The sequence below is a fragment of the Marmota marmota genome, unplaced genomic scaffold (genome assembly GCF_001458135.2).
Source record: "Marmota marmota marmota unplaced genomic scaffold, marMar, whole genome shotgun sequence".
NCBI classification, from domain to species: domain Eukaryota; kingdom Metazoa; phylum Chordata; class Mammalia; order Rodentia; family Sciuridae; genus Marmota; species Marmota marmota.
This window is the reverse complement of record NW_025999990.1, coordinates 1,198,985-1,218,269: the sequence shown is the minus strand read 5'-3', so window position 1 is coordinate 1,218,269 and position 19,285 is coordinate 1,198,985. Positions and strand designations below refer to the sequence as shown.

The 19,285-nt window shown below is 38.5% G+C and overlaps 1 protein-coding gene across 3 annotated transcripts in view; it reads left to right on the top strand.

Annotated features, from left to right (window-relative positions):
* The window catches only part of Pik3r1 (phosphoinositide-3-kinase regulatory subunit 1), a 29,104-nt gene extending 10,361 nt beyond the window's left edge, over window positions 1–18,743 (top strand). The window contains exons 1-10 of one of the 3 annotated variants that reach the window (XM_015482286.2): window positions 4,752–4,976; window positions 8,565–8,667; window positions 9,895–9,993; window positions 10,095–10,275; window positions 10,531–10,656; window positions 11,550–11,692; window positions 11,927–12,103; window positions 12,202–12,270; window positions 12,939–13,109; window positions 14,447–18,743. In XM_015482286.2, coding sequence (XP_015337772.1) covers window positions 4,961–4,976; window positions 8,565–8,667; window positions 9,895–9,993; window positions 10,095–10,275; window positions 10,531–10,656; window positions 11,550–11,692; window positions 11,927–12,103; window positions 12,202–12,270; window positions 12,939–13,109; window positions 14,447–14,636 — 1,275 coding nt within the window. In that variant the 5' untranslated portion in view covers window positions 4,752–4,960 and the 3' untranslated portion in view covers window positions 14,637–18,743. Of the gene's footprint in view, window positions 1–4,751; window positions 4,977–6,311; window positions 7,137–8,564; window positions 8,668–9,894; window positions 9,994–10,094; window positions 10,276–10,530; window positions 10,657–11,549; window positions 11,693–11,926; window positions 12,104–12,201; window positions 12,271–12,938; window positions 13,110–14,446 lie in introns of those variants that run through there. The other 2 variants (XM_015482285.2, XM_048806077.1) reach the window with 2 other exon arrangements.
* The last annotated feature ends 542 nt before the right edge of the window (window positions 18,744–19,285 follow it).

The window sequence follows — 19,285 nt, the reverse complement described above, 5'->3', positions numbered from 1 at the left end:
TCCTCAGGTTGTTATGAGGATTAATGAGCTAACAAATACCAAGACTCTACTGTGTCAACTATTTATCAGACCCTGCTAAGAAAGATCAATAGAGGAAAGGAGTAAAAAGGGGAAGGAGAGTTACTGGGGTCTGAATTAGAATAAGATATATTCCATGCTTGTATAATTATATCAAAATGGATTCTACCATGTATAACTAAAAAGAACCAATAAACAAACAAACAAACAAAAACCAGACCCTGCCAAAGCTAGGCTCACTCTGCAGCTCTAATTCTTCAAACCAGAAGGTTGTCTGAATTCTGTCGCGCTGTTCTCCCCATTGACTCCATGTTCATAGATAGGGCTTTAATGCAAATCTGAAAGAGATACTTTAGGTAAATGTAACCACACTGGATGCATTGCTTGGAGCAAGGCATTTGCCTTCGTATGATGCCTTGTCCTGTGTGTGGCTTGCTGGGTGAAGTGGCCTCGACTTCAGTGCCACTCCCCATGTACATTGCCCAGGTGTACACAGTGCACAAAATGTGAAATTATATATAGTGTTCGTAAACAGTGCCATCCACTTTGTCTTTGCCCAAGTAGGTCCTTACTCTGCTTTTTGTGAAGGTTAAGTTGACATATTCAATAAGTTTATGCCCTAAGTCCTTTTTCCTCTTAATCATTTTGTAGGTTTCTTTTAAAATTTAATTAATTATTATTATTATTATTTTTACTAACCTCTTCAACTACCTTTCTGCAGGGCAAGGACAAAGGTGGTTTTTTTCCCCTTCTTTTTTGATCTAATTCTAGCCTAGAACTAGGCCTAGCATAATAATCATCTAAATATATTATATTTTTTTTTGATAAACTTTCAGACAGAGAAACTAAGGTTTAGGAAGGTGATCCATACAAAGGAAGTTTTCAGAGCTTTGTTGATAGTTTGCCATTTCCTTTGTTGATCAAAATCTTTACACCTGTAATCCCAGTGGCTCAAGAGGCTGAGGCAGGAGGATCACGAGTTCAAACCCAGCCTCTGCAACTCAGCAAAGCCCTTAGCAACTGAGACCCTATTTCTAAGTTAAAAAATACAAACAAAGGTTGGGGTATATAGCTCAATGGTTAAGTACCCCTGAGTTCAATCCCCAGTATCCAAAAAAAAAAAAAAAAAGTCTTAGATATATTTTAAGGTGGTAAATAGCAAGTTTTCTGGAATCATTATGTGTTATAGCTACGCTACTTAGGTAGCTAATATAGATTTCTATAGGGCAACCAAAGTAAAAACAGCTTCATTTAATGCAGGGTGCTTTTGAATGCCACCCATTATAAGTGTATTTACATATTTCAGATTTCATGGGTATATTCAGAAATATTAATGTAGCATAATTGAAGTCTAATATTGTACCCTCAAGCCTAGAGAAGAAAATAAATGACTCTTTCTCCCCCATGCCCTTCTACACCTGTCAAAGTTAATTTTTAACCACCAACACATTGCAAAACATTCATCCTGAAGAGCCTGATTCATAAATCTTGTTTTAAATGCTGTGGGTTGGTTTCCAACCAAGACTAAAGCAAGCACTAAGGTACAGGGAAATGACTTTCAAAAAAAAGTTTTACTTTTCTCTGATTTATTTTTTATTGGGTTTAAAATGTGGTCTGACATTAGAAGGTCGTTTCTACGGTGAGAAATGAAACCTTGAAAAAAAAATTGCATGCATTGAGATGGGTAGGAATAAACAGAGGCAAGCCGCTCTAAGTTTCATCAAAAAATAATTTTATTTGAGCTCTGAAAAAGAGATGTGAGCTCTTCGGTGTGCATGTGTTGAGGGGAATGCTTAGTTTTTGTTTTCACAGTGCAGCCTTTTCTTAAGGGATGGGGCCAGAAGGGAAATTATAGGGGAAGAGTTTTATTCTGCTAGGCAATGGACCTGCCTTTTCAGACACCTTGTAGAATATGTCCGAGTTTGTGTGTATGTAAACCTGAGTTTATTTATAAATGTAAATGGGCATTGTCCTTAGTGCAGGGTCATTAAGAACATTGGATATAAAGTACTGCATTTGCATCATCCTGAAAGGCCCTCTGTCTAAGTTGTTTTAAGTTAAAAATTAAGTGTAAAATGAATGCTTCCCTTCATAAGTGAAGATTTTTGTTCATTTGAGAGAGAAAGAGAGAGAGTGTGTGTGTGTGTGTTTTCTGTTTCTTTTGTTTTTTTGGCTGCCTCCCCTTTTAATGGTCTGTTGTTCATTAATAATGGCCCACAAAAACCTCTAAGAAGCTTTCCAGGTTGAAAGCCATTTGTGGCATTTGCTACTTGATGGTGACTTGTACATCTGAGAGACAGTACCCAGTCTATAACTTTAACACATTTTAATGATGGAGCGACGAGGTTGAATCTGCTGAAAACTGAAATCATGGCCTATTTTTGCTTCTGAAATGATTTTTACAAAACACTGAGGAAAGGGAAGGAGGTACACATTGTTTTTTAAAAGTCCAGAAAGAAAAGTTAGCTTTTAATTACATGTGCCAAGATTTCCAACATGGATGGGTCTTTGAGGTCCCAGATAAATGCTTTCATTAAAACACAAATTTTCCTACAAGAGATTAGCAACCACATGAAAATCATTTCTCAAGTATTTTGACAGCTGTGCTTTTATTAGTGAATCATATGGATTAAATGACAGTTGTACAATTATACTTATTTGTATGACATTTTGGACATAGTGTGAGAAGCACAAAATATACACAAAAGTTCTGTTTTATACCAAGCCGAAGTTACTCTATGGCGCCAGCAGAGGGCTCTCTTTTTAAGCTAATAAAGAGCATGGGTCTTACAAATCACTTTTCAAAGACCAAAATTCAATAGGAAAAGATTGAACTCAAACTTTCAGTAATGTAGTAGAACCACTTAGATGATGATTATACATATTGTGAGATGTTTGTTTAAAGCAAAGTTTCCAAATTTAAGACTTTCTTTTAGAAGTTACACTGCTTTTCAGTGGATAATATTCTTCTAAAATAGAAAATATACTGTTGGACTTACCATTTAGGTTTTGTCATGATACATCATTTGAATCCAAATAGGTATGCTTAAGAAACTGATGTGCTGATGTTTTTAGCTTCAGGAGGGCTATTTTTAAAAGGAGGGCAAGATTATGCAGCTCAGCATACAAGGTATTCTCTGAACTAACTCTCTATCCCTGACAATTGGCAGATTCACTTATAGACTTTTCTGTTGGGAAAATTTTTCAATATTCTATCACTTGTACCAAAAGAATATTGTAAAGTCATTTTCATTGTGGATCAGCACCACTTGCCAGGTATTTTGAGTGTGTCTTTTGGTTCCTGCTGGTGGCCTGTGTGGACTTGATGTCAGCACCCGCATCTCCTTTATCACTCTGTGAGACCCTTGGGTCACCTTCCCATGCAGAGTATGAGGGTAGTATTTACAGAACCCATATTTAAGTAAGCTGAAAATAGAAGACAGGAAAAGTCAGAGTTTCCTTATAGGTGTGAAGTTTTTTTTGCACGCAGCTCAAAAGAAATTAACTTCAATTTCACTTGTGAACCTTTACTTTCTCTAGCAGAGGGAAGCAAGGAACTGGGGCTGTGGGCAAAGAAAAGAGTTTACGGCCAAACATTAGAAGTATGGGTTATTTTTACTGTACCATGCAAGGAATTATTTGAAGTGATAATCTAAATTACTCTCCGATTTTAAAGCCTGGTGATTCTGTGATTTTTGCATTGTAATACAGTTTCCAGGATAACATTAGAACCATCTATGTTGATGCAACAGGAAATTTTTATAGGGGGGGAAAAAACATTTAATTCTTTAAAGAGTAGCCTGCACTGCTAAGTCTGGTTCATTGCCAAATAAAGGACGAAAATCCACTAGAAAGGTATGCCCTTTTCTGCCCTTCTCCCTTTGCCCCATGTAGCCAGCACAGAAACCTAATGCAGGCACACCATTTAATTATTAGAAAATCTTATGGCTGTTTAAACATCAGACGAAGTTGATCTCATAAAAATAGCCACAGTATTTTTTTTTTCTTCTTCTTCTTCTTAATGCCTCGTGGTCATGAAGTATGGCATGCTGTGGGGTTCTAAGTAGTCTTCCTGAGGATACCCTCCCACTACTGTGAGCAACTGAGTGATATGCTCCCAGCCTGAGATGCTCTAGAAGGGCTTTCCTGTTACACCTGTGGGGCAGTTTGTGCAAGTGTGGGGGAGGAGGTGGACAGGAGCAAGGCTCTGTGTTCTGGGCTGTGGTGAGAGGTTCAGGCCTTTACAAGCGAGGCTTTGATTCTATTTTTTGCTGAACTAGCTCAGCCACTTCCTGTGTTTGGCTGTGCATAGTGCCTTGCTTCACTGTCGGCTACTTGAGCCCCGGGAGTCAGCCAGCCAGTGAGCTCCGCCACAGCCTTTTAGACTATTTTCAGCCCCCTTACAATGGTCTTCTCATTTCCTCGGTGAAAATGAGCAAGTTAGTCTTGCATTGGCCACTTGTCAGCCCATGACAACTTTGACTTTGGCTCCCCTCCCCCTCCTGAAATCCCTAGCTCAGCAAATATTTGAACCTGCCCAAGTTAATCATGAAGCTGCGATCTTTATCTGAGAGAGACTTGCGAGCGCCTGGGCTCTTTCCCTCCCCTGTACAGTAGCGCGATCCAGTTGGCTTCTCAATGGGGAGCGGGCGGTGAGCGGGCTGCGGGGAAGAGCTGCTGGGGCCGGACTCGCTGGGCCCGGCGGGCGGGCGGGCGGGGCGCGGGGCGGAGGGACAGGCGCAACGCAGCCCAGCCGGCAGTGTGAACAGAGGGTCCGCGCGCCCCCACCTCTGCGCGTACTCGCAGCGCCGGGCTCGAGCACTGCCCGCCTGGAGCAGGAGGGGGGAGACACCCGGGCTTGGCCCACTGGGTGGAAGAACAGCTTTTTGGATTTTTTTTTTTTCATTGTCGGATACAGGCATTTCAAAGGGTAACCGTTGAAATGCATAACCTGCAAAGTAAGTTGCCTTTCATTTGTGCACTTCTCTGCACTGTGGCTTTGTATCTGCGAATGGTTCCTCTCTGTAATTTGTCTCAGGGTGGGTGTGCGTGCTTGGAGTGTGCGTGTTCATGCAAAGCGCTGCCTGAGGAAAGCAGATGGAAGATTAGGAGAGATGCTGCCCTACTGTCCTGCAGGGGGACAGTAGGGGGGAAAGATGGGGTTTAGGTTGGAAGTTCGGAAGGAGGTAATTACAAGGTGATCAGCTGGAAGTTGTTGGCAGTACAGGGTGTACATAGACCACGGAAAATCACCTGTCTCCCTTCCCTGCTGCTGGGTTTCATTTGCTATCTGGGATCTAGGGACCCAAAAGGCTTGCACCAAGTGTTTCCAAATTCATGGGGGTGGCCCTCTAGGCTGACTTACATGGTCACAGTGCTCAGAGGACTTCTCTCCTTACTTTTGAGGGAGGGTCAACATTTTATTAAACTATAATTTTTTCCCCTGAATCCTACCCAAGGACATATCCTACCACAACCATTTTTTTTTTTTTAATCTTTTTTGGCCATTTTTACTTGAATTTGAGTTTACCTAAATGCTTAGGCAAATAGTGAAGTGCTGAGTGGGAAAAAGTAGAAGGGAATAGGTTGAGCCTGCCTTCTCCAATAGGGGAACACGAAGTAGGGGACCCAAGTGAACAGTGCCCAGAGAATACAGTGCCTTGGTTTGCTTTTTAATATGTTTTGTAATTCCAAATTTGATAGAAAGTCTAAACCTAAATTGTAAGGGCTTCTGTGTTCTTTAAATTTTCACAGAAATATGTGACATACATATGTACATAGATCACAAAGCCCTGCTATAGTTTTTTTTTTTTTTTTTAAATGAGCCACGTTTACATTGTAAGAAGGTTTCCCTCACACACACACACACACACACACACACATATTGTAAATGTCAAAAGTGATTGGGTCACAGTGGGAATGTCCATTAGGCTCCAGTAAGGGTGACAGACTTATATGCAGAATGGTTTTTTAAGAACCAAAATTATTAGATTTGTAGGAAAATTGATTTCTTTAAATACTGCTAAAGAGGAATATTTGAGTGAGGCATTTGATCTAGAAGGGGGAAAAAAGATTACCTCACCCTCCCCTTCAAGCAGCTTGCACTGAAGATGGATTCATCAGTGGAATACTTTGGAAAGATCACTGTTCTTCAACTCTGCATTCTGACACATGTCTTCTTTTTGAAAGAAGCATTTTTTCCCAGTTATGTTAGTTATATTAAAATTGTCATTAATAAGGAATGTTGACAATTATGTTTATTATTTCTGCAAACAGTAGGCATCTTCATTTCTACAGTAAAATGCGGAATTTTCATTGTTCTATGAAATCTCGTTTTTAAGTTTGGCATGTTTGATAGAGGAAAAAATTCTGTACATTTTCTTTTAATTGCCCTTTCTAATATGGTAGAATGATGAGTGTTTAAGTTCTAAGCTTTCAGTGAATTTTGGAGGACTCAAATTAAAAAGCTAGTCTCAATCCTTTCTGCTTTTAATATATATGGTTGGTATTTAAGGACTGTAAAGTATAGCTTAAGGATAACCTTTTGATGCCTTTGTAAGATTTTTACACGAAGGAATGGCCAGGCTATCTATAAACACAGATGCACTAGGGGGAAAAAAGCTACGAGCTGCAGTGTATCAGCTGTTGTCAACCTGCCAACAGCGGAGCGTACCATGCTGCAAGGAGTAATAAAAAAGGAATTAGAAAACTCACTGCTGGAGGAGAACAGTCAAATTAAACACCTTTGGAAAGGCTGAGCATATGTACATGGCAGTTCTGTTCCGTGTGGGTCCTTGGTGAGGCTGGGACTGTGTGAAGGCTGGCATAGAGGAGAACTGATGAAGCAGGAGTGGTCTGGTGACATTTTTCTGACTTGATTGGCTGGGATGTGTGATGTAATAGGTTACAGTGCAGCCCCTTATAGGTTTTAAAATGAATTCCAAGACACCATTACAAAGAAAGCCGGACTCTTTTCTTATAACTGAGCTCAGCCAAGGAAACTCTCGCACAAATGTACAACACTGTTTGGAATATGGAAGACCTGGATTTAGAATATGCCAAGACAGATATAAACTGTGGCACAGACTTGATGTTTTATATAGAAATGGATCCACCAGGTAATACTGCAATATTAATGGAGCAAGTCAGTTAAATTTGTGGCTTTTTAATTTTTTGGAAGCTGCCATAACAGATCCTCTGTCGATTGCTATTTTTATTTATTTGTTCCATTGATAAAAATTAGTTTGATTATTAAACAGATTGTTTGACTGCCTGGGGAAGGAAGCAGCTCAAGCTGTGTGGGGTAAATGCTGATTCTTACTTGAATGGATCTGAATTATATTCCACTTTTTTACTGGTGTCTTTTGTTAATTGTGATCCTTTGCTAGTTGGAGTATATTGTTCCTTTAATTAAAAGGATGCATCCTTTGTGTTGCTTTTCTCTGTTGACAGTGGATGAGAATAGTGTGGTACTTTGCAGTGATAACACTTGGTACTTTAGAAAGCACGTAAAATGTGGCAGTGATTACAACTTAGTTCTCAATGAAACTGTTGAGAAACTATTCTAAGTCAGATATAGAGATGGCTTATTCTCTTATTAAGATACTATATGATAAAAGGGTGGCTTTTCATTATTTAGTCCCGGTCTTTGTAAAATGTTCTTGATAAACATCTGAAATAATTTTTATATAAATTAAAATAATAACAGTGCTTTAAAACTTATGCCTTTAAATTTAGCTACAAATCCTAGATTTATTTCCTAAATTGTTTTCTTTCAATGTTAGTGCCCCCCAATTAAGAAACACTGCAGCCTTTTATTTGTCACCAATTCATATATGAATACTGATTTGACATTGAAGAAAGGGGATAGGATTTTTAACCAGACCTGGCACATAGAGCACAATTTATCCAGCAGAATATTAACGTGAATACTAAGGAGATTTAGGTCACAGATGAGTTTCTTAAAGTGGCTTTTGGCAGAACAGTGCCTGAAATACTAAGATTAGAGAAAAACAATTCCTCCTCTTAAAACATACTGCTATAGATGAGCTTTTTTATTAGTGCAATAGCATTTGTGGAAGACAGAGACCAAATTTGTCTTTTATAATTAAGTAAGAATTAAAGCCAAGTCATGTTACTCCTGCTGCTCATGTTCATAGTTTCTTACTTTAGATGGATTTGACCAGGCATAGAACTTTAATATAGCTAAAATCTAGAAATATAGAAAATTTCATGACTCTGGGTTTACTCTGAAATTTATTTACATGGCCAGCCCAATTTATTTGTTCATCTCTAGATTCTCTGTGCCTGTCAGTCTCCTCTTCTCCTTTTCAGTTTCGTTTCCTTTTGAGCCACACTCTTAAAATTTTCTTTTAACTGTCTTTCATCGTGTATGGAATTGTGAATTACTGGGTGTCTATTTCCAATTTCTTTTTTTCTTTGTTGTAATGGAAATGTTTATCTGAAGAAAAAAAAATAGGTCTAAGTTTAAATGTTCAGTTGGAGTTGGAATTGCAAACAACTTTTCCTTTCTCTTTCACTTGCAGCACTGCCTCCTAAACCGCCCAAACCCACCACTGCAGCCAACAACAGTATGAACAACAATATTTCCTTACAGGATGCTGAATGGTACTGGGGAGAGATCTCGAGGTAAGGCCCAGAACTCTTCATTTTCAGTCGATACAGAGTTTTAGATGAAGAGAAAGAAAAGCACCAGCTTGCTAAATTCCATTTTTAGGATATCCTCCAACATAAGCATGAAGTATAGTTGGTTCTTTTCCAAAGACGACCAAAAAAGTCCCTGGGCGCTAGAGCACTGTGGGAGCTCAATGCCCCAGGAAATTAATAACTGGGAAGTTTTATTATTGACAGAGATGTCAGGGAAGCACCAAGGTAACATGGCACTGCCTCAAGGCAAAATGTAGAGGCATTCTCTGTTGAGCAGAACTGTGATCATTAATATTATTGTCTTAAACACAGTAACATAAAATGTCTTTTTTTTTTTCCCCCAGTTAGCTTTTTTTGGAGAGTAGAGAGTGGTAGGAGGAAAGCCTTTTAGGAATAATTTCTGTGCTGGTTTGTCAGGGACATTGATTGAAAAAATAAGTGGAATCTTTGTAGTATAGATATACCAATATGAAAGTGAATACTTTTTTTTTTTTTTTTTTTTTTTTTTTGTGGTACTGGGCATCGAACCCAGGGCCTTGCAAATGCTAGACAAATGCTTTACCAGTGAGTTGCACCCCCCAGCCCTCATGTACCTATTTTTAATGACATTGGAATTAATATGTTCTTATAAACAAATATGGAATTAGTAAACTCTAAAAACGTAACATCTAAATATAAATCTATAAGGGGTTAGAATATGGAAATTGTCTGTACTTGATGCCCAGTTTTGCTGTGAACCTAAACCTGCTCTAAAAAACAGTCTATTGGGGCTGAGTGAACACTTGCCTAGCATGCACAAGGCCCTTGATTTAATGTCCAGTGCCACCCCGCAAAAAAAGTCTATTAAGAAAGAATGTAGCGGGTAGGGTTGTGGCTCAGTGGTAGAGCACTTGCCTAGCATGTGTGAGGCACTGGGTTAGATTCTCAGCACCATGTATCAATGAGTAAAATAAAGTTCCATTCACAACTTAAAAATATATATATAAAAAAAGAGAGAGAGAATATAGGGTTTGGGGTTGTAACTCTGAAGCTCAGTGGTAGAGCACTTGCCTAGTAGGTGTGAGGCATTGGGTTCAATTCTTAGCACTGCATATAAATAAATTAAATAAAGGTCCATCAACAACTAAAAAAATGTTAAAAAGAAAGAATGTAAACCTATGATTACTGAATTCAAAAGGCAAGCATTGTCTTGTGTTCTGTTCATTCCAGGGAAGAAGTGAATGAAAAACTTCGAGATACAGCAGATGGAACCTTTTTGGTACGAGATGCCTCTACTAAAATGCACGGCGATTATACTCTTACACTAAGGTGAGTCTCAGAACGCAGCTGCAGTTGGGGTGTTTGTGACATAAAATCATATTTCTTTATTAAGAAATTTTAATACTGTTATTTTTCTTTTGTATTTACAGGAAAGGAGGAAATAACAAATTAATCAAAATATTTCACCGAGATGGAAAATATGGCTTCTCTGACCCATTAACCTTCAATTCTGTGGTTGAACTAATAAACCACTACCGGAATGAATCTCTAGCTCAGTACAATCCCAAACTGGATGTGAAATTACTTTATCCAGTATCCAAATACCAACAGGTAATCAAAACTGAATTCCTCATATTATCATAATGTGGAGACAAGATACTTTCAAACCTATAGAAAATTTTAAAGCACATAAATTACATGGAATCATGTTTGAAAAACTTTTTACATGCCACAAAATTGCTAAATCAAATAGCAAGATTAACAAAATTGGCAACATGGAAAAAAAAATCTTTAAACAGTAGTAATTTGATTAAATACCTTACCAACTAAATTCATTTTTTCCCCTCTAACCCCCCATCCTTTTAGGATCAAGTTGTCAAAGAAGATAATATTGAAGCTGTGGGGAAAAAATTACATGAATATAACACTCAATTTCAAGAAAAAAGCCGGGAATATGATAGATTATATGAAGAATATACCCGTACTTCCCAGGTGAGTTTTTGTGAAATCTGGACAGTTTCAAAAAAAAGAATAAGAAAGGCTGTGATTGGGGCTTGAAGTGGGAGGGAGATCATTTATTTGTGAGTCATTGTTGATTATTCCAGCATAGGACTTCTAACCCTATTAAATGAAACCTATAGTTATCAGAATGATAAATTTAGATCACATGATAACTGAAGGGGTTACTGTGAGGTTTAAATTGATTTAATGTGGAAGTCTCACATTCATGTGCCCTGTTGTCAAAAGAAATGGGGTAAATTTGCCCGTAGTGTTTTTCTAGAGATTAGAGCCTCTATAGGCCCTGAAGCATCTGGGAGAGAAGGCAACCTGGATACTATAACAGAAATGGCTTAAAAAGATGGAAGCTATAATCATTTTCCATAGATTGAGGAAAATTCTTCAAAGGAAATGTGTGTCTCTGAAATTCTATCAGTGTTTTTTTTTTTTTTTTTTTTAATTCACATCCCAACCTGCTAACATAGTACCATTGGCCATATGTATCCATGGGTACTGAATCTGTCAGAACATGCGTGTACAAGCTTTTTTTTTTCCTTGTCACTATTCTGTAAACAATACCATACAACAATTATTTATGTAACATTTACATTATATATATGTAGTGTAGAGATGATTTAGCTTTCATAGGAGGAGATATATACAAGTTCTTTTTGAATACTGTTTTTATATAAGGGATATAAGGGACATGAGCATCCACTGACCTTGGTATCTCAGAGAGCTCCTGGAACCAACCTCCATGATACCCCAGGACAACTGTTCTTCCAAGCTAGATGATGATGATATAGGTAAAAAATGCTGATACTATCTTGCAATAAGAGGTTGTTCTATGAAATATGTGACATTGTCTTTTTAAATTTTTGTTTCAGGAAATACAAATGAAAAGAACAGCTATTGAAGCATTTAATGAAACCATAAAAATATTTGAAGAACAGTGCCAAACCCAGGAACGGTACAGCAAAGAATACATAGAAAAGTTTAAACGTGAAGGCAATGAAAAAGAAATACAGAGGTGGGTGAACTGTGACTTTTTTTTTTTTTTTCCTCTTCTCTCTAGAAATAACCAAAATCTTTTAAGACTGCTTAAACTGATGGTCTCAATTTCTGTGCTTTGGATAATTTAAAATGATAGGAAGACATTCTTTATCAGAGGAAAACTTCCAGGAAACAATAGTGAAACTTTTCATAAATTTGGGAGAACTTACCTGATGTACCCAAGTAAATACAGATAACATTTCTCTTATAGGATTATGCATAATTATGATAAGCTAAAGTCTCGAATCAGTGAAATTATTGACAGTAGAAGAAGGCTGGAGGAAGACTTGAAGAAGCAGGCAGCTGAGTATCGTGAGATTGACAAACGTATGAACAGCATTAAGCCAGACCTCATTCAACTGAGAAAGACCAGGGACCAGTACTTGATGTAAGTATTTGAAACAAAACCCTGGTAGGGGATGATTGGCGATTGCTAAGGTTAAGGACGAATTATTAATGCATTTTCTTTTCAAAACTGTTTTCCAGGTGGCTGACTCAAAAAGGTGTCCGGCAAAAGAAGCTAAATGAGTGGCTAGGCAACGAAAATACTGAAGAGTAAGTAGCTAGTTACTAAGATGACAGAGAGCAAAAGGTTGTCCTCATTTTATGAAGATGCATGACATATTTTGTTTTCATAACAAGTGAGGAGTTAGTTACTGAGTTTGGAACATCTCATAGGAGAAAATTATAAACTCCGTGTCATTATCTGGAATTTTAAAAAAAGGAAAGTTTAGCTAAGGAGGACTTGGATTTATTTTTACTCATAGTTGTGTAAAATGACCTTGTGTCCATAATGATGTCCCTGAACATCTAAAAAATCCCAAAATATTTTTGGAAGCTTCAATGAAAAAAAAATTATGTTTAGTATATTTTGAAGGTTAAGTGTATGTTTGGTTTGAATTATTTGAAAACTGGCAGTCCTCCTATTTAATTAATTTCCCGATCTAAACTGGATAAACAGGATAATTTAATAGTTTTCCCTCTGCCTCGGTACCTCCGTGTGGTTGCTGACTTGGAGACAGAGATAGTATTTATTGCTAACTCTGTCCTGTGGAGTGGCATTGGAGGCTAAACATTAATAAGAAAACTCAGGTCAGAGAAGCAGGGTTGATCTAACTGTCTGATGGCTGTTCCGACTTTGTTGGTTGGAGTCGGGGAGAAAGTGAGGCATGCTGGGGGTTCCTGCACTTTTTATTCAGAAACCTTCTCTCTCGTCTATGTAGCCAATATTCTCTGGTGGAAGACGATGAGGATTTACCCCACCATGATGAGAAGACATGGAATGTTGGAAGCAGCAACCGAAACAAAGCTGAAAACCTATTGCGAGGGAAACGAGATGGCACTTTTCTTGTCCGGGAGAGCAGTAAGCAAGGCTGCTACGCCTGCTCCGTAGTGTATGTATCTCTGGCAAACTAGTTTTTATGTTTCATTTATTCATTAAGGGTAAGGATTTGAAAAAGTTCTAGCTTTGAATCTTATAGTATAGTAATGCAGAAGAGGAAATAAAATAGACACTTCTAGTTAGACTTGGATATTATGTCTATTAAGAAGTTCTCATAGCAGGTTTGGTGATACATGCCAGTAATCCCAGCAATTCAGGAGGCTAAGGCAGGAGGATGACAAGTTTGAGGCCAGCTTTAGCAAATTAGTGAGATCCTGTCTCAAACCAGTTTTTAAAAGGGGCTGGGGATGTAGCTCAGTGGTAAAGCACCCCTGGGTTCAATCCCTAGTACCCACTCCCACCAAGAAAAAAGATCTACCAAAGAAACCTGCCCTTTATTTATAAGATTGGAGTTTGGTTTCCAATTTGGCAACAAATGAATCATGAGACGTCTTTAAGTCTTTTCTCATCTTTAAAATGGAAGTAGCAATGCCTGCCCCATGGTTTTTTTGTTTATTTTGTTTGTTTGTTTTTGCCTCTGAAGGCTAATAGAGGAAGAATCTGAGGTAATTCACATAAGAACACCTCCTATAGATAAAATATCTACAAATCAGAGCCACAAGAGGAAAGACCCCTTCCCTGTCTGGCTTTGAGACCTAGTTCTGTCACATGGCCTGATTTTCTTTTGTTTTTCCCCACTTACTTCTTACTATTGTGTACAGTCTTTTGAAGAGTGAGTTTGGGTCACTGGCGTCACCATTTGCATCACCATGTCAGAGACATAAACATCCTCTAATAGGGAAAAGTTGTAAATACCTTGTACTCCAAGGCTGACCTCCATTTACTGCATTACTACTCTTCCTCCCAGGAAAGACACAGAACTTTGAGTAGGAGAACGGGAGAACACAGTGTAGACGCAGAGGTGGAGAGTTGTGTAGACCTTTTGAGGAGGGCTGAAAGAGGGAATCCTGTTATCAGTTGTGACTGGAGGGAGAGAGTGTTGCTGTCAATGGGCTGCACTCATTGTCACAATGGTTGGGAACGGCTCTTCTCTTCGCTGCCTGCTTACCACATGCCGGACATTCTGTCAAGCGCCTCGCATGCACCACCTCAGCCTCTTACATACGTGTTACTCTTGTCCTCCTGTTCAACCATTTTAAAGATGAAGCTGGCCCCAGAGCTTGGCCCTACTCAAGACCCTCAGCCAGTAAATAAGTGACAGCACCCTGAATTGTTTCACCAGCCCATGTAATATGCTCTTTCACCATGATAACCTTATTAAAGATGCCCTATAGAGCTGTGAATTGTCCTGGGCAAACTCAAAAGGCAGTTGTTTTGTCTCCTCTCCAGGGTGGACGGTGAAGTCAAGCATTGTGTCATCAACAAAACGGCGACTGGCTACGGCTTTGCGGAGCCTTATAACCTGTACAGCTCCCTGAAGGAACTGGTGCTACATTACCAACACACCTCCCTTGTGCAGCACAACGACTCCCTCAACGTCACACTAGCATACCCGGTATATGCACAGCAGAGGCGATGAAGCGCTACCCTCTGATCCTGTTCCTGACGTTCAGCCACCCTGAGGCCTCTGGAAAGCAAAGGGCTCCTCTCCAGCCTGACCTGTGAATTGAGCTGCAGAAAGGAAGTTGTCAGTCTTCAGATGGGACTAGAGCTTTCTTGAACAAAAAAGAAGTAGGGGAACACTCGCAGCCTAGAGCTACAGGATGATCAGATCTTTCTAATCCAGACTTATTATCTTTTTTTTTTTTTTTGGTTTAATTTAAAGCCACAAACACAACACAAAGAGAAAAAGAAATGCAAAAATCTCTGCGTGCAGGGACAAAGAGGCCTTTAACCATGGTGCTTGTTAATGCTTTCTGAAGCTTTACCAGCTATAAGTTGGGACTTTGGAGACCAGAAGGTAAATAGGGCTGAGGAGCCCACACCAGAGAATGCTGGGTCCAGCCTGGTTTAGCCTGGGTGTCGCTGTGCACAGTGGACCCAGACGCATTGCACTGTGGATTATTTCATTTCTTAACAACCGAACGATATGTAGCAGAAAGGCACTTTGCTCACGAGGGGCACCTTGGGAGAACATCGGTTCATGTATGTTCAAGGGGAAATCTGTTGTAGCAAAGTGCCGTAAAATGTTTTGTTTAAACTTGTCAAGATAAAAACAACCTACCAACAGAAAAATGGAGCGTGGAAAACAGGAGTTAAAATGACATTAAGTATATAAAATATGTACATAATATCGGATGACTAACTATCAAATAGATGGATTTGTATCAAAACCAAATAGCTTCTTTTTTGTTTTGCTGAAGGCTAAATGCACAGCGCTATGCAATTCTTAATTTTCATTAAGTTGTTATCAGTTTAAAAATATACCTTCAGAATAAGCTTTCCCCTTCCCAGTTTTTGTTGCTTGAAAATATTGTTGTCTGATTTTTGTTAATATTCCTTTTGTTATTCTTATCCTTTTTTTAAAGAAGAAATGTACACAATGCCAGTTTTAAAATAATGGCTTCAGAATTAAAACTATGAAATAATTTTACAGTTTTTCTTGTACAGAGTACTTGGCTGTTAGCCCAAGGTTAAAAAGTTCATAACAGATTTTTTTTTTTTTTTGGACTAAATGTTTTGTTGGGCAGTGCCTGATAAGCTTCAAAGCTGCTTTATTCAATAAAAAAGAAAAGAAAAAGATGTATGAATATGACAAAGTATCGCTGAGTCCAACAATGTTGTTATAAGATTTAAAATACGGTACCTGGCAATGTTTGTTTTATAATGAATTGTGAACTTCTTGAATCTGGGGATTGGGGGGAGGAATAGCCAGGGGCTGTAACAGGCAGGGTGGTGGGAGGGGTGGTATGCACTTTCTCACAATTCAGACAAGTGGCGAATAACTGCAAAGTGAAGTTGCTTCTGCTTCAGTCTTTTCCCACTTTGACTTGATAGTTGTTCTCAATTAATGATAATTACACACCTACTGTAACTCTAACCCAGTGCAGCTGGTCAGGTATTTCAGTTCTGATGAAAAAAGTGCTGAGAGTTCATTTTGGGTTTCCTGGAACAATGCTCCCCACCCTCCTTGGTTTAGCACACTGGTTTCAAGGTATAATCTGTGCATTTAGAAAATGTATTTTTTTCCCCTCTCTTTTTAACATTAGTTATGACAACCAACAAATGTTCATTTTAGAAAAAGCATGACCTGAGAAAATCATTTTAATTGGATACTTGTTATTTTCCTAGCTATCTATTCAATTTAGAACATAAAGCAAGTAGACACAGGCATCTGGTTGCTGCTCTGGGCTGTGTGGAGTTTCTTCAAGCTCGTTCAAGTCGTGGTGGTCATTGCAGGAATCCAGATGACAGTCCTTGTCATTCATCCCAATAATTGTGTGTTGTACTTGAGGGTGGGGAAAGGAAAAATTTTGTGGTGACATCTTTCCAATTTAGGGTGAGGATGAGAGTCTCCCTCCCTGATTTACATATGCAAAAGCTGTTACTGTTCAGCAGGAATTGTACCCATGGCGGAAGGGGTGAAGGCTGATGATGATCATGGTCACTACCCTGTTGGATTAAAATGGAATCTTACAGTTTCAGTTTCCCTTTCTCAATATTAGATTCACCCACAGCTTTATTTCTCTTTTCTTAAAATACTAAGGTGAGGGTGTTTTGTTTTAATGTTCCTTTAAAAAAATCGTTTGGAAGAATCAGTCTAGCACCTGAGTTAATCTCTGTAGAATGTATTATTTTTCTTCTTTTTATGAAGCTACTCATTACTCGAGAGCAAAAGTCTTATCTTTGGTCAGACTGCCGCCCTCAGACTTGACTCTTCTGATCTGACCATCTCCCTCTCATTGCCAGACAATTTATGATCTCCTGGTTTTAGTCCGTCTTTGCTTTAAAACTTCCAGTGGTGATATCCTGCCGCATCGCATAGAAGTTTGTTAGTTACAAGTAGTTGATAAACTAGACTTGTGGGGTTTTGGTGTTTTTTGGGTTTTTTTTTGTTTGTTTGTTTTTTGATAGCACATCATATATGCTATTAAATACAAATAACTTTCATTTAATTACTAAAATACATCTGAGGTCGGATGTTTCATTAAAAGCTACAGTGTTTTTGCTTCAACATTCTGCAAAACAACATGCTATTTAGACAGTTGCCTCATTTTTGTGTCTCACAAGCAGAAGTGCAATAGATTTTTCTTTGAACAGAAGACAGGATTCGGTGTTCTGTGTGGCAGCGAATTACATCAGACCTATTCCGTCAAATGCCTTTTTGACCTAAGGTGGCATGCACACCAAATTTGTCCTTGTGGATATTTGACCATCAGTGCTCTGTGGGTTCAGTCATCTCCTAATGTTTTCTGGCTCATGACTATGAAGGGAGACAGCAGAACCACTCCTGCTATGTGATTTTATCCATGCATTCATGTTTTTTCCCACCCAATGTAGCATCCTAAAGTCAAAGCCAGAAACTAGGCTGCAGAGAGCTGTGAAAAGGCTATAGAAGTGGGAGCAGTGGGACCTCATACTCCATACAAGAGTGATCATAACCATGTGAAAAGGCAAAAGGCATGTATTGGCAACAATGTCACGGCCCTGGGTATATGTATATATGTATATGTGCATGGAGTGTTTCCAGTACACCTTTCAGCCAAGACAGATCCACAGTCATTGAGTTCAAGTACATAACAAGCAAATGTCTAGTGCAGTTCTTGTATATGTGTATGGGTTGTTTTTCCTTTGAGGTTGCTTTGTTTTGTCTTATAAAAGGTGAAAATTGTTGGCAAGTGAAGTGAGAAGTTCATAATTCTTTGGCTCTTTTGTTTTTAGAAGTTACTCCTTTTAGGGAGCAGGTCTAGATGACTTATCTTGGAAATCCTTATTTTCAGTGTGTCAAGTCAAAGTGTGTTTATGTGAGCTGTCACTGTGGGGAACGAATTACTTTGTCATATAGCTGGTTATGAACTAGTAATGTGTTTGGGAAGTCCTACTGATGTTCCTTATTGGGGAAAAAAGTTCTGCCGGTTTTAACAACTGCTTTTGCTATGCATGGTATCCAAGTCAGTTGGAAGGCAGACTCTGCTATCTGTTTGAATTTAGGGTCATTTAAGGAAGGGGCAGTTTAAAGCACAATGCCTCACATGGGACAAAGTTCCAAAATGCCAAATTATTATTTTTTAAAAATCTAGTTATATAACATACTAGTATGATGAGTGGGGAGGGAATGGAATTGGATTAATTGGAAAAACTATCCAACTTAACATTAAACTTGTCACCATGAGATAGCATTAGCTGCCCAGGATGCTGCTATTTAAAAGAGGAAAAAAAAAAAAAAGCAAAACAAAAAAATCTCATTTATATGTGTGTATTTTTTAAAGCTACAATCTGTTCGATGTTTTTACAAATCTGTTTATATGACATTGTTAAAATAAAGTTGGTCTTTTGACGAGAGGGAGGATGTCATGGTCAGTTGTAATTTTGCCTTTACAAGGCACCTAGGGTGGGTGGGTGGGGGGAGTGTGCCTCCTTGACATTTTCTTCAAGTTATAGATTCAGTGGAGCTATGTCTTGTTTTAAGTTGCTTTGATGCATTGTATTAGGTCTTCAACAGAATAAAGGTTGTTTTGAAACTTAAGTTTGGGTTTGAAATTTCAGTTGTCACCTAAGAAATATCCCCAAACAGCTCACTCTCTTCTCGATTTATAAATTTAATAATTTAGTTTTTAATAATTTAAAAACTAAATTTAATAAATTTAGTTTTCATTGATTTCTACCTACCCCTTTTATTTCATCATCACATTATCTCATTTTTATAAAGTGAAGAAACTGAACAGCCACATGAATGTTCTCAATGTTATTTCCATGATTTCACTTTTTTTTTTTTTTTAACCAGGGATTGAACCCAGGGGCACTTTACCACTGAGGCATACCCCCAGCCTTTTTTATACTTTATTTAGAGACAGAGTCTGCTGAGTTGCTTAGGGCTTAGTTAAGTTGCTGAGGCTAGCTTTGAACTCATGATCCTCCTGCTCAGCCTCCTGAGCCGCTGAGGTTACAGGGGTTACTGCACCTGGCAATTTCACTATATTCTTAATGAGGAAAAGAAATGCTTGTATTTGTCATTTCAAGGTAGGTTCTTGCTACCAAAAAAAAAAAAACCAAGAATGCTCTATTCCT